Source organism: Symsagittifera roscoffensis, chromosome 9, assembly GCF_963678635.1.
Source record: "Symsagittifera roscoffensis chromosome 9, txSymRosc1.1, whole genome shotgun sequence".
Classification (NCBI taxonomy): domain Eukaryota; kingdom Metazoa; phylum Xenacoelomorpha; order Acoela; family Convolutidae; genus Symsagittifera; species Symsagittifera roscoffensis.
The window spans coordinates 39,745,773-39,761,178 of NC_087070.1; the positions used below are offsets into that span (position 1 = coordinate 39,745,773).

Sequence of the window (15,406 nt, forward strand, 5' to 3'; positions counted from 1 at the left end):
TAAAAAATGATTAAAAAGGCATATGAGATGGTCTAATTATTCTAGTTTTAACAACCTTTATCAAACTCACTGTCTGTTTTTAATTCCTCTATCTAGTCTACCGATCAGAAATTACTTCGAGTTGAATGTAATCACATTAAGTAGATTGTGTTCAATTCGATCCAATTCAAATCATTCCAAGCTAATTCAAATCATCAAGCAATAATCAAGTTAGACCAGTGTTATATCCCATGAAGTCTAGTCGTCTAATTTCAGAGTTGAACAAACGGACTCCAAACTTCTGTGTAAGTGCTTCATTTTCGATCCCCTCGCCAGCAATGCTCTTTCCCTTTTCTCCCGAATGAGACACCGTGTCTGTTAAATCTCTTCCGTGTAAATTGCCACTCCAGGCTGTTTCGTAGGTGCGCTGTGCCGTCTCTTCCTCAATTAGAACCAACTTCGATTCATCCCCTCCGACCGCTTGCAGCGCAGTCAACTACAACAAATAATCAACCCACTTATCATTTCATTCTCGATGATTAACCAACTCATGTTGTTGGTTACTTCAAGATCTCACACATATAATTTGATTTAAAAACATACGTATTTATGGTGATTTATCGAACAACGCAATACATTGTTATCTACACAAAATGCATTGGATCTACAACAACCTTTAAAAAAGCTATCGCTGAAATAAAGTAAGGCACCGATACTAATAGTTCCAAAAAGTTGTTCCGACTACTGAAGATAGGGAGAAATTTTGCTATAGTGTTTTTTTTTAAATTTTTTTTTCATAGATTTTTTATGTATGGTTTTTAATCAATCGGTTTCTAGAGGGTCAAGTTTCGTGTCATATTGAAGCTTTCTGGATTGATTCAGATTCCAAAAAAACGAGTTGTCCGTTTGGAGTTTCTTCATCTCTATCTACACTTGACAACAGTTTGACTTTCCTTACCCCTCCTATGCGCCTACCTGTGATTTGGCTGCGTGCACTAATAGAGTGGTGAGTTGCCATGTCTCCTCCACTGAACTGCCACACACCACAGCGCCATGGTTGTCCAGCATCATCACCTAAAACAAACAGAACCAATGAGAACAGTTTCACCCTTTCCAAATCTGTTTTGACAGAAAAACAAAAACTGCAATCTAAAATACCATTTTTTAATTCTAAAGAGGCGAAAATTTGAAACAGAAATTATTTTAACTGCTCAAATTGCTTTGAACCGCCGATTGAAAATTGCACACATGTAGAAAAAAATATGGTTGATATGGTATTGAGAAATGAAACAAATTCCTCTAATTGCTTTTTCTAATTGAAGTGGCTTTTTCGTTTCAGAGTGAAATGAAGAGTATGCAGGCCCTGCTGACCTTGTTGGTTTTTCCCAAACTCTGTCTCAACTGTTTCCGTTCCTCCTGGTGAATTGTGATGCCTCTGAAGGAGTGCCGGGAGACTCCTCCCAAGATACACGACTCCAGAGATGTCTTCAGCAAACCACACTTCAAAGCCGACAACTGAAAACACACGAGTAACAAAAACACGAGTAACAAAACACACGAGGAACAAAAATGGATAACTCGTAAACTCTGAGGAAACAGACAAAGTTTGATGCCTCATTAAAAAAGCGGAATTTGCGAGAAACGAACCCTTGCTCCGCTCCGTCTACATTTGGCACCAGTGGCATAATGGGGCGCGTGACTTAGTTTACTGCTGCACGAGATTATTTGTAAAATCTAACAGCTTAGTTCCAATGAAATATCTGGTTTCCGATTTGATTTTTGTTAGTCGGTATTTTCATTAATCAATCTAGGAGTAATGTTAACATACTCTATCAAATTGATGTAGAAGGTGGTGTAACTTTGTTCATAGTTAGATTTTTTCAAGTTACAAAACCTGGAAACAAGTGACAGCTGGGAATTTTTCTGTACTGCGACATGTTGAAACAAAATGACGGCCGGGAATTTTTCGCTGGAAAAATCCCTCAAAGATTTGACCCTCTGACTACCCAAAAGGTCCCCCCTTTGAAACTATTTTAAGACCTCTATTTTAGGCTGGCTGGCCCTAAATTTCCTAAAAAGGCCAATTAATTTTGAGGGGTGAGCGCGCGCCATTAAAAATGAGAGCGCGATTTTTTGGTCAGAATTTTTCAAAAGTTTGTCAGCGGTGCAAAAACTTGGACCAAAAAAGGCTCTTTTTAGTGCATTGGGAGAGCTCGAAAACTCAATTTGGTTGACCTTAAAAAAGGTCAACAAAAACCTAGATCGGCCCATGCAGAGTCTATCAAAAGATTACGTAAGATGTTGTTGAATGAGTCGAATACAGCTCAAGCTCCCAAAATACAGGTCAAACTTTCGCCCTATACTTTCAACTACACATAAAATTCAAATATAATATCCTGCTCCCCTCGCTAGTCATAATTATCTGAGTGATTCAATTTAAAAATTATTCGATTTCTTGCTTAAATTTGGTTTAAACGCATATTACACTGCTGTGAATTTATAATTAACGTAGTCAAGTAAATTGACCGAGCGAAATTCGACAAAACAAAAGACAGCAAAAATTAATGATTCAATTGAGCTAAAAAAAATGTATATCATAATTGAGTGCGTGCTTTATGAGGTAAAATTGGACGAGTAAAATTACAAAAACTAACAATTTCATTTAAAAAAAACTTGATGCGGGTCTAACGCTCTTGTATAGAAGAGAGCGTGCTTTTCGCGCCTCTTCCAGAGTGTTCTTCTAAAACTAGTTGGTCTATTTTAATGCCTTAGATAGACAACTTCAAGCCACTTGACGTTGCGCTCCAGTCAACAACCAACGATTGAACGGAGTTCGAAAATGCAGAAGAAAAACAGACAATAAATAAACCAGAATTATGATGGCAGAGGGAATTTTAGCTGTGCAAGTAAGGTAGGACGGTACAAGTGAAACAGTAGCTTAATTCAAAGATTTCATCAGATTAGAGCTCAGCCGCATTGGAAAAAGCCAGAACAAAAATACTTCGGGCCAATCAGCAGAACGCTTGCAGCCTTTTCAAAATCTTAAGCAAAGAGAAAAAACGGAGTTTCGCGCCATTAGCGAAACAAAAGAGTATGCGAAGACAAAATCAGCAATCTAAAGAGTTAATTTATATTTCAAAAGCGGCAAAAAAAATTAATAAAATTAACTGCTCAAATCGCCCAAAAATTAGTTAGTTTTTAAAAAAACTTGCCGCTATTTGATTTCTTGGCTTTCAAGCTAGTTTACAAGATATTTCAACTGATCCTTGAAAAAAAATACCCATATAAAAAAATCGTTCATATAATATTGAGAAATCAAAAATTAATTTCGACTTTTCCCAAAATTATTTTTTCCAAATTCAAAGAGACAAAACAGAGCTTTGTACAACTTGCGATACAAAACAATCTGCCAATTTTTTTAAGAGCTAAAGATTTCTAAGAACATCCTCAACACAGAGGCGAAGCTTCGCTTCACAAACACTTGCGAGAAGACGACAAAAAGCAGCTCTAGAAATTTGAATAAAAAGTTAGAGTAAGCCTCGAATTAGTAAAAGTTTGGCTAGCTTTGATATTCGAAAAAGCAACCTAGAGATTAGGAGTCACACACACACACTAATCACTCAGCCACGGAAGCTAAATAGGCACCAAACATTAGCCAAAAATAAAGCAGAGAACATATTTTATGCAATTTCCATTGCTACAGTGAAGTTTCCATCCAAATAAATGAATACTTTTAATGAACTTAACTTCAATTAATTCAAAGTATTAACAGCTTGAATCGACTTATACCTACATTTCTCAGAATCAGGATGACATCTAAAGAAGTCAGGATGCTAAATTAAACTAGTTCCCGATAACAAGACTGAAAAGAACAAATTCCAAAACCTAAGACGGAAAAAATTAACCAAAATCCATGCCACTAAAAACACCAGACATCTAATTTTAAATATTTTTGTTACTAACGGAAACTTTTGGTTGGCATAAAAAACTAAGTAAATAAAAGAAAAGGTGCTCACAATTGAATTCAAAAACAACAAAAAAAAATTTTTTTTCAAAAGGTTGAAATAACTAAAACTTAAAAAAAGTCAAAAAAATATACTGCAAACAAAAAAGCAATTTTTATGCTATTTCAGCTACAGTAGGGACAGCTCTTAGAAAACACAATCGGATGGTAAAAGATGACCATAACTTAAATTCCCTGCTATGACCAATTTCAGTAAACCAGTGAACAAAGATATTTACGGGGGAAAAGTATGCTTCCCGTTTGTGGTGCCTCTGCAAACCGCAAGGGCAATCAACAATAACATATACCAGAGCAAATACTATCGCCGCTGCAAAATTTTTAGAGTGATATATTGCTCAACTACATTTGACGTTCAATTCTGGCACCGCATTTTGCGGTTACACAAAGTTTTAAAAATCAAATCAACAAATTTTGTACAAAACTTTTCTGGTACCGCGACAACTCGCAACAAAAGACAACTCGTAACAAAATAAAACAACTCGCACGCAACATTTAAGGAAAGCGACAAATGTCCAAGTCTGAAATTAAGTGTACACAGAATACTTACTGCTTGTAAAAAAAAGGGGTCCTGTGAGATTCGCAAGCAGCAAGCTCTGAGATACGCATTCTGCTTCCGTCCCAGGACCAAGTGCGCCTGTGACTCAAAGAAAATTGATTGCGGAATTAACTGAATCTAAGTTAACCAATTCTAATTTTGTCTAGTACCCGGTTGTAAAACACTTGCTATCGCAAACGTAATAACTTCAGAAAATCAGCTTAACGTTGCCGGTGGGCTCGAGTCGAAAAAATGACCGGCTTTTATTTTCGTATGAATTCCTACCCTCTAATGGCAAGCTCGCAACACATTGGCGGGGCTGTGGCAGTGATATACTGAGAGTTGTCTTATTTTTGAACTGATTCCTGACATGAGAGATAAGGATGATTATGATCGCCTGGTTTATCCAAAACTGGACTCAGTGGTGATATTGCAGCCCTCAACCGGGCTATTTTTCCTTAAAACTTCCAGTTTCCACTATCAATCCACAATCTTTTCATTGCTCAGTCCTCAACCGGACCAAACGACGATGATAGTATACTTGCTTTATTTTTTTAAATACTTTTTATAGGGTCAAGTTTTGATTAAGTACACAGGTTGGATTTACTGAACGTTGTCTTACGGCTTCTCAATAAGAGAACTTAGAAAGTCAATCAGCCCTTTTATGCCCAGGATTTGAGGTATTTTTAACGAGGTGAGGTAAATATTTGAAATGAATTTTTCCACTTATGGAAATATACGTGGAAAACTTCCTTAAGGACAATGAATCATGTTACAAAGATACGGATAGTGGTGTGTACAAAATGTTCTGTAAGTGGTGTGTAACATCTCATGTTACTAGCAGAGATTAACAACAAGAACGATAATAATTTTGTTTGCATCCAACTCATTCAAAACTTCTCGGTAAGCAGATTGATTTTCGTCCACCATATCATTTTTTGGAGACCTTTCAATTGCTCAGCTGCGACTCTTTGAACGAATTTACTAAGGAACCTTGTATTAGCAACAGGTCCGTAAATTTACAACAGTTCTAGATCAAGTCTTTGTTTCTTTAGCGTCGGTTTTATTGTGGCTGTCGGTTACCTTGTTGGGAAAACACTGTCTTTGTAACTTGTCATCGGGGTAAAAGGAACACTAGCGTGTAACGCACCTTCGGTGCTTCGATTTTTTAAAGAAAATCGCATATGCTGGAAAAAAGATCTGCATTCTTTGAACGTACTCTGACAGCATCTGATTACAAGTTTGGTAATTTCAAATTTTGTTAATTAGTTTTTTTGAGTTTTTAAATTCAAACTAAGTTTTTTATCCTAGTTCTTTTGAAAAGTTTTAAAATGACATAAAAAAACGCCACGAATCGAGAAATAATTTTTTAAAAATGAGCAGTCGTATTTTAACCCAAGAGTTGAAAGTTCTGAGAGTACTCTCACAGTACCCTACTACAGCGTTAGGAACTTCAAGTTTTGCGAAACTTCAAATTTAAGTTTTCTAATTTTATTTTTGAAAAACCATAAAAAACGTCATATCTCAAAAACAACAAAAATTTGGGCAGCCAAAATCGGAGGCAAGATTCGCAACCCTTGAGAGTGCTCTGACTGCGCCCAACTACCAGTGTTTTCACAGGTTAAGGAATTTCAAATTTTGAAGACAAAATTGAAACTTTCTGAAATTTTTTTTGAAAAAACACAAAAAGTCACATCTTGAAAACTACAGAGAATTGAGCAACCCTATTTGACGGCAAGATTCAAAACCCCTGAGAATACTCTGATAGCCCCCAAGAAAAGAATTGGAAATTTCAAATTTGCAAGAAAAAAAATAAATTTGAGTTTTCTGAAATTTTTTTGAAAAAAATCACAAAAACCGTCATATCTCAAAAACTACAACGACTTGAGCAGTCATTTTTTGAGAAAAAATTTGCAACTCCAAGGAATAACCCGACAGAGCCTCACTATAGAGATAGGAACTTTGTATAGGACTCGAGTTTCAAATTTTGTATAATTTTTTGTAATTGGGGTTTTCTGAAAAACTTGAAAAACCACATAACTCGTCGTATCTCGTACACTTAAAAGGATTTGGGCGTTCATAATTGGAGGTCAAAAACTCAACCACTGGGGGAGCCCTGACATATTCCACTATTAGGCTGCTTATTATAAGCTCGGTTGAATAAACACTGAATTCAACTGGAAAATCGAAAAACTCTTTAACCATTGCAATATACGATATAGCTTAAACATGAAAAAATTCTTTCGTAAAACATGCAAAATTATTATGCTTAAACATGGGAGACAGCTGTCACACGCATTTAATTATAGTATAGATAGATATTCTTTCCAAGCTTCTCGTATAGATTTGAACATGTAATTGGGTAAAGGATCGAGTAAATAAAAACTCTCTGCCAGAGCGTTAATGGTTTTCTTCAAATTGTTTACTAGTTATTTTTTTGAACTTATTCAGCAATGATGACTCGACTGAGCATCTGACTTCAGAAGTTCTGTTGAAATTGATTGCTTTATTTTGTTATTTTTGTCATGCAATTTTTTCGGTGAACAGAGTTTTTTTTTTAGAGTTCAGACACATTGATTTTTCTATGATAAATTTCTCTATTTTTCAAGTTGAAAACTTTTTGGATTCTTCAATCTGTGAGTAACTTCCGTCAATTAACTTTACTCGGATTTTGACGAAAATTTCTTTCGAGTGAACGCCTTACTCGTTCATACTATGCCCATTGAAATCAAGTTATGCTTCAAAAAGTCCCAGCAGTCTATACTTTCTTAGTTTTGGCTCCCAGCTGCCATTTTGCACGCAGCACTCTCTTTCTCTCATCAATTTAAAATTCAAAGTGAAAAGATAGTGTAAAGTGTAGGGTTGCCACCATGATCATGCCTTTAATCCATACGAACCATGCTAATTGCATTAACTAAGAATGAATCAGTATACCTTGTGTGTAATCAACTCACAGCTTGCACGTCCGTCTGGTGAAAATGCACGATACACTCGACATCTTCACGCGCCCTGTGTAGAGCTGTGTGCAGGACAACACCTGCTTTGTTTAATCCCACAGGCTATCAAACAGTCTCTTGTAATTTCAGGGTTCGTGCATTATTAGTTCAACGAAACAAACTCATGATTCGAAACGAATTTAAGATAAAAAGGAAACAATACAAAAAAATTACCAACTGAAAAGCCAACATCAGAAAAATGATAAATAATCTAACCAGTTCTTCGGTCCGGTCGTTCAGTTTCGCCTTTGCAGGCTTATTTCAAACTCAAAAACTGTTTTTCATCACGAAAACTGTTTTCCCCGAAGTTTCAGTGAAGTTTAAAGACTGTTGTTTTCAATTAGCAACAAAACTATACCAAATCTTATTTCCTAACATGCGCACGAACCCCACAATTGCTTCCTGGTGACACTATCTCGGCGTCGTCCGACAAGGTTGCTTCCACCAAATTAGAAGAAGTCACTTCCCAGTATTGCAGCCCAAACTTATTGATAAGAAAAGTCTCATCAATCTGATTATCATTATTACAACTAATAGCTGTTTTAGATGGTAATCGAAGTGTCACGTGATTCAAAACATCCTCCGCCCAACCACTGATATAAAGTAATCTGTACAAGCTAGCTAACTTACATCTCGCAATTTTCTCTGCGGTTGATATCGATCGAAAACTTCTTGCATTCTCTTCGAAATCACATATTTTCAAAACTTTATTCGTTGAGTTTAGTCTGCTGGGCACATTGCATAATGTTCGAAAGTTCATAACACAGCCTTTTGATTTCTGTAAATACCGTATCGACAACTCCATTTTCACATCTGAAATGTACATTTTGTGTGGTGTAGGCAGCAATGTCAAGTCATAGGCGTTAAAACCTGTGGAAAAATGCAGATTTGGTTCGCTAACATAGAAGTCAAAAATAAGAAAAAAGTGGGGCCCGTAAGACTGAAAAATTGTCACGTAAAATTGAGAGTTCAAGAATATTTTCATGTCTAAATGATTATCTTGATTTATGAGATTGCTAATCGAAATATTATGGATACCCTTCAGTCGTTATTTTATCATCACATAAACATTAAACATCTAATATGAAGTAGATGAACGAAGCTTAATTATTCTACTTCATGTAAATAATGACATCAGGCGAGCTTTCCAACATGTCTTCAAATTCAGCCAAATTCTGGTCAAACAAACATGCCAATTCTTCCGTGTGGTGTGACCCATCAAAGTACTTAGTCTTCAACTTAGCCAACGCAAGTTCCGCCTTCTGCATCGCCTTTCTTCCATTTTCTTTCATGGACGCCAAAGACTCTTCCTCAATCACAGAGGGTGGAAGTTTCATCTTCTGGTGCACTCTTGGCAATGTATTTGAACTTGTTGCCGCCATTGGGCTCGGTGAAGGGAGCAGAGGCTGTAGTTTGGTCATTGTATCAGAATACATGGTACACATATTCTTCCATATCAAAATCGACAGCGAAACAACTTTCGACACGTATAAAAACTGATTTTCCATTACGTTCAAAAAAATCAACCACGATATACAGTTAAAACTAGCCATCAATTTTATCATTTTGGATACTGATTTCATTATTCATTGGCGTTCTTGAATTGCAAAACTTAAAAACCTATTAAAAGCTGAACTTCTCGCCTGCTTTACAATGAACCACATATTCTGATCCATCACCTGTTGTTGTCGGCTAACTGAAGTGTTGCTAGTAGAGATACTGGAGCTTTTAATGATCGGCACCCTCAGAGGATCACACTTAGTCACATTTTCATAATTATTTGATTCACGGTAGGCTCTAGATGACGAAATTTCTGATACCTTCTTCTGGATTTCTTCCAGAAAAGAGCTGAAAAAAAATCATCTATAACAATCACCGTTATATTACTAAGTAATTAATCATAAAAGAAGTTAGATTTACGTTTCTACATTCCAAGAAGATATTCCGATATGATTTGGCGTAAGAAAAAAACAAGTACGATATTTTCCTCAATGTGCTAGGAAGTTCAACAGACTGGTTTTTTTATCAGACCGATCTTTTAGCAGACTCATAACAATTCGCAAGTCACAACTCTAGCTTTAAAATCAGCATTGGCGACGGCTTGCTCCGCTGCGCTTCCATTAACCGAGAGTTTTATTGTGCGCGCAAATCTGTAGTTTCAACTAATTTAGACTATTGTGTTTTGAAGTTGTCTTTTTTGAGTCTGTCAATCAATCATGCATCTCTTTATTACGTCAGTCTGCTAAAAAAACTATTATTAGTTTATTATTTGACTATTATTAGACAATTTTCACTTTTTATGCTAGCAGATTGGTCTGCTAAGCGATCTGTCCCCTTTCCTAAGCTTTCAGTACGGGAACGGATCGTTTAGCAGAAAACTATCTTAGCACAAAAAGTGAAAAATGAGACTTTTAGCCGACCAACGTAATGAACTGACGCATGGTTGATTGACAGACTAGAAGACTAAAATAAAAAGACACTCAGTCGTGTGAAAAACTTCCCGGTGGAATCTCTCATAGTCGAAGAACCGAATGGACGAAAATAAAAATCAGCCAATCATATTTCAGATTTTCAAAATTTGGAAAGAAAGCGTGAAAATCTCAGAGAACGTAAATGTTTCTGGCGACTTAAAATTAATATTGGCCGAATATAAACTCGTCAGAAACACGCAAAATTTTCAAATTGTCACTGACCGCTGGCGAATTGAAACAAACTTTATTTCAAGGGTTTCCGTTATAATAAAAGAAACAAAATATTGCTTCATTCAATTCCTTTTTATTGAACGGCAATTGACTCATTTTAACAAACTACTTTCGACTGTTTTTGTTCGCTGTCCTTCGCCCATGAGTCCTTCACCCATGAGAATAGTTTCCATGCTTCCCTAATTAAGACAGTTATCTCACGATTTGTCAACAAAACTATCAACTTCAAAAACACAAGTCTAAATTAGAGGTAAAACTAAGATTCACACGCACAATAACACTCGTGCCGTAGAGAAGCGCAGCAGAGCAAGCAGTCTCTGATAGCCAAGGCCGCTTTTGAAATTAGAGCTCTAACCTGCTAATTGTTTGGAGTCTGCTGAAAAACCGGTCTGCAAAAATCCCGATGTTTTCAGTGTTAGGAAAAGACAATGTACAATCTTTGAAACCTTTTATTGAAACCTATTGCAAGCTGAAGAGGCTACGCTCGGCATTACTCAACGATGCTGACCTGGTGCTAACAAGAAATGGGTACTTGAACAATTTTCTCAGGATTCCTTTCTGCACCGAAAATAACACTAAACGTCTCAGGTCCAGCAGATCACAATGCTCACGCGCAATTTTCTTCAACGGAAGATTATCGGAAATTAAAGAGAACACCTTCGAAACAGTTTCTATGGTCAGATTCCTTCCTCTATTCACACTAACAAAATCAATGCACGTTCTCTGAAATTCCTCGTCTTTCATAAACTCATTGAATTTCGAGGTCACTATATAGAGATCAGAATAACGAAAACGCGGAAGCATCACCACTACTTTCAGATGAAGCAAGTTTTGCAAACATGATAAAACCAAATTCTCTTCAGCTTCTGTAATGTCGATTATGTTTTTGACGCTTCTGGAACCATTGATGAGTTTCAGAACCCTCACAGTTATCAAATCCCATCGACCGAGGACTAGATTTTGGGGATGACATGACAAAGTGGGCACTTGACTTAGAAGAATTTTAACTCTGGGCGGATTTTTGGTTTCTGGCTTCAGGGCTATTGAACTTGAGTCTGGAAGTACAAGATGGACAAATCCATCCCGAGTGAGACCAGAGTAGACTCGATCGATGACTGACTGCATCTGAAGTTCGTCTAGCTTCGATATGAAACTAGACTCGTGCTCCATTCGAACCAGGCTCATAGCCAACTTCTTGATCACACACTCGTATAATGTAGTGTCACTCTAAAACATCCATAGGAATTGGATCAAAATTTCTACTACATAGAGTTAGTACAAATACGGGTTATTGATTTCATGTTTTACTAGTTTAAATGCCTAAATGAACCATAAATTGAAAGCCCGATTATATCTTCTAATCATCGAAAGCCGAATCTTTTTACGGCATCTAATAATCTACAGTCGGTCGAACGAAATAAATAAAGTGGGTAAGAAAATATCAAAAAGACGATAGCCTTGACCAACCTCTGCATTGAATACGAAGCAAGTATTGAATCGGATGACCCCTCTTTCGGCCTCATACTTCGAGAGGTCACTTATTAGAATAGGGAAACCGACCACTGCTAAGTCATTGTACATGAACTTGATGATACGACTGCAGAGAACGTCTTTTGGAAAGATATCCTAAACAAAAAATTCTCTGGATTAATTACTTTGGAAAGTTGAGCATATGAAATTTCAACAAATTAATGGCTGCCAAATTTAGTAATAGCTGCCAAGTCCAGGTTATGACTACCAAACTCGTGAGTTTTAGATAAAAACGATTTAATTCATAATGCTGAAGTACATAAAAAAGGAACAATTTCTGCAACTGATAATTATTATCCATTTTCAAAATTCACAAACAAACGTTTAAATTAAAAAAGCACGATTTGATCGATTTTTAAATCTGACGAAACGCGTGAAACAATTCTTTTTAAGCACAATTCATAGCAAGCGCTTAACCGCTTCAGTTAACAAACGCTTCACAAAGTTGCTGTTTAAAATGAGGGTCGCGTTTCCTCTCATGAGTTCCACAGAGAGAACTTGCTTGAGCTCGCCGAGTAGACTTCGGTGTTCACTTGCGCAAGGGCTGCTAGAGTTTCTCAGCGATGCCAAGTGACGTAACTCCCGTAGGGCAAATACAGATCAAACATCCAGTGCCTCCACCGCACCAGGAATGAAACTCACTGGCCGTGATTTCCATTCTTCGGCTAGAGTGAGGGCTATGCCAGGTGTTATGGCTAATTGTTGCAAGGTAGCCAGTTAGAGGGATGAAGTAACAGTAATGTCTATGGCAGCGGGGCGGCCACCTCGCTATGAAGGAAGATAGGCATCCTCGGGCCTCTCTCGAACACCCGTTATAAGATAGGCTTTCTCTAACACTGGAGAAAGATTGGCGGAGACAGCGGTGTTGAAGATTTTATCACGGAAAAGATTGTGCCGAGCAAAACGGTTTCCCTCACGGTTTCCCTGCAGGGCAGCTTACAGCGTGATCACCGGTGGAGTCCAGTTTCCCCGAGGTACACTTCATGCATTTTTGTGTAGTTGAAGACAGGTAGGCCCAACCTGAATTGGCAAGCAATTTGAAATTCGCATGGACTGAGATGGAGACCAAGGGCAGATATTCGAGAGACGAGAAGCCACACACCAGTGAGCTGTAAAGATGGAGAACTAAATCTGGCCGTTTATTGCGTCGATGTACTCAGGCTTTCAGGTGTTCATGAGCAACTTTGTCTGCATACTTTTGCTTTTCTTTCTCATTCGGCTGATAACCTTCATGGTTTGCGGGGTGATAAAGTGTCAGCAATGATGTTTGTTGAAGGCACCCTTGGAACGCGGGGACATGTTGATCCGAAGCGCGCCTCATCCCGAGACCACCCAGATTCACGGGCATTCAGCTCAAAAATCGTCATTCAGCTCAAAAATTCATCATTCAGCTCAAAAATTCTGAGAGAGTATTTCAGCTCGGGTGTTCCAAGGTAACTGCGAAGATGACCGATTCTTATATGTGGATCGTCAATCTCGCTGTTTTTCAATTAGTACTTGTGATTTGTCCACCCTTTTCTGGATATGATTAGCAGCGAAATTCGCGCTACTTATCGTGGCTCCCAAAAATTCGAAGCCACTTGGTTGGCTACGCGGTATCTCATCGGGTAGCGATAGGGCATTGTTCGCATTTATCCAACCAATGGCATAAGGGGCCAATGGGTTACCTTGTTAAACTCCGCCTTCACTCAGGCAAGGTGATCTTTGTAGACAAATTGGCTATGGTTGGAGTCGCAAAGTCAGTGTAGGCAGAGAGAATGGGCTGACTTTTTCTGACCTCTTTTATTATCTGTTACCTAGAGATAGAATTAAAGGCATTCGAAAATCGATTTGTACGATTCTGTGACCTTCCGGTAGGTCCTCAGTTCTGGCTCTGCAGCTCAGGACAATAGTTTCGACACCACCTTTAGTGGCAACGCCCAGCTGGCAGGGCCTCAAAAGCTGCTCTGCTTCCATTCCGGCTGCTCGAGCTAGACACACTGAAGTCAGACGTCTGAGAATTTCACAGAACGCAATGTGATGTACACCGTTGCCTTTTTTCTGAAGCGCAGTCAGATTTGCGCTACAAAGCTACGACGCAAGAAATGCGGGTGCTTTGCCAGCGGCGAGAAGGTTGACTAGAGACGTGGGACATAAGAATGGTTGTCACTGCTGCTTTTGATAACTGCTCTGGAGAACTAGAAGCAGCGCACTTAATGAATTTTACTGATTGATAATTAAACGAATCGCTGGCGTAATCAAGTTCAGTATCGATTTTATTACTAAAAAAACAATAACTATATGTTCACGTAGACATACTTTGTAATCAAAAGAGTTGAACATCTCATCGGATATGAAGCCAGCAGGCGATTGAGCTCGAATCTTGGGGCCCTGCGTTTCCCAAAACTTAACAAAAAATATCCCGCGCAGAACTGTAGTCATTGTCGGTCATTAGTATTGATATATAGCTTCTGAAATAGCTGAAAAGTAGTTAAGCACTATTGCACATATCTTTTTATCCGTTTTCTGTTTTGACCTGATTTCGTTTGACCAAAAAAGAGTAATTTAACAGCCAACTTACTGTACGAAAAAAAATCGCACGTGAAGGTCATGTCATGTTTAAAAATAATGCAAAAATTAAATAGTGAAAGACTGTAAAAGTTAACAAACCTTAGAATGCATTTGATCGCTTCCGAGAGACTTTTACATAGGTTTGGACAATGCAATATTCACGCGAAAAGTAAAAAAAGACGGGAAAGAAATGTAATCCTTGGACAATTGGCAGGCGTAAAAAAATAGGTATGTTCTCGAAATCTGTAACCAGGCGAATTCAAAACGTTCCCTCACAAATCATAATAAAAACTAGCGGATTCGCATTTACGGTGCTTCGAAAAGATCATTGAATATAAAACGAGTTTCCAAAAACATGTTCCAAAACAGCGATAATTGGTGCAATCGTGAACATAAATTTGCCTTATCTATCAGGGGTTTCTATTTCATAAAAACAACCAAATCTAACTATAGATGGTTTGAGCAGATAAAATAAGAGGACAGATTTTCTCCCTATGAATACTTCGCGATAGCTGGAGAGCGACTGTTTCGTATGAAAATTTAATTAATCATGATTTAGTTACTATAAATCGCGGGTAAACGAAGTAAATTAAGGGAAAATAAACATGCACTTTTAAATGAGTTTACATAGGAACAAATTATCTCTCCAATCAAAACACGCTTTGTGTGCTTCAACATTGCCACCCCCGTTGAACTCTGATCAATCAGTTTAGTTGATTGTTTCAACTTTCATTGTCTTTCATCGGCAATTTCTGTAATCTTGAAATCGTCCGTGTGCTAAGCATCCCATTCCGTTTTAACTTGCACTACCCTCACTAGACTATAGTTTCCGGTATATACATTTTCCACGATTCCAACTGGCAATGATAAAGGGGGGTGTTATTCTCATGATCATCAGTTATGTAACTAGACCTCCTTTTTTCAAGTTTTTACACAGTTCTTATTGCGTTGTTGCATAGCGGTTAGATAATCAAAAGTCCATTGCTTCTAGAATTATGCAGTCAGTTTTTGCAAGTAGTTGGATCGTTTTCTCGGGCATGTGCCAGACAGTCATATTTGGAAGTTTGACCTTGAGCAACACAAGAAACAT

At 37.7% G+C, this 15,406-nt stretch overlaps 2 protein-coding genes across 2 annotated transcripts; both read right to left on the reverse strand.

Annotated features, from left to right (window-relative positions):
- Positions 1-8,343, reverse strand: LOC134854510 (putative aldolase class 2 protein PA3430). Its single transcript, XM_063870802.1, has 5 exons — positions 7,923-8,343; positions 7,493-7,597; positions 1,351-1,494; positions 955-1,053; positions 1-475 (listed from the first exon to the last, which is right to left on the reverse strand). The coding sequence occupies exons 1-5, from the start codon at positions 8,337-8,339 to the stop codon at positions 206-208; spliced, it is 1,035 nt and encodes a 344-aa protein (XP_063726872.1). The 5' UTR covers positions 8,340-8,343; the 3' UTR covers positions 1-205.
- A 131-nt stretch (positions 8,344-8,474) lies between these two features.
- LOC134854099 (GATOR1 complex protein NPRL2-like) lies at positions 8,475-14,266 on the reverse strand. The gene is made up of 5 exons (XM_063870208.1): positions 14,065-14,266; positions 11,704-11,862; positions 10,745-11,463; positions 9,214-9,382; positions 8,475-8,940 (listed from the first exon to the last, which is right to left on the reverse strand). The coding sequence occupies exons 1-5, from the start codon at positions 14,185-14,187 to the stop codon at positions 8,647-8,649; spliced, it is 1,464 nt and encodes a 487-aa protein (XP_063726278.1). The 5' UTR covers positions 14,188-14,266; the 3' UTR covers positions 8,475-8,646.
- Between the last annotated feature and the right edge of the window lie 1,140 nt (positions 14,267-15,406).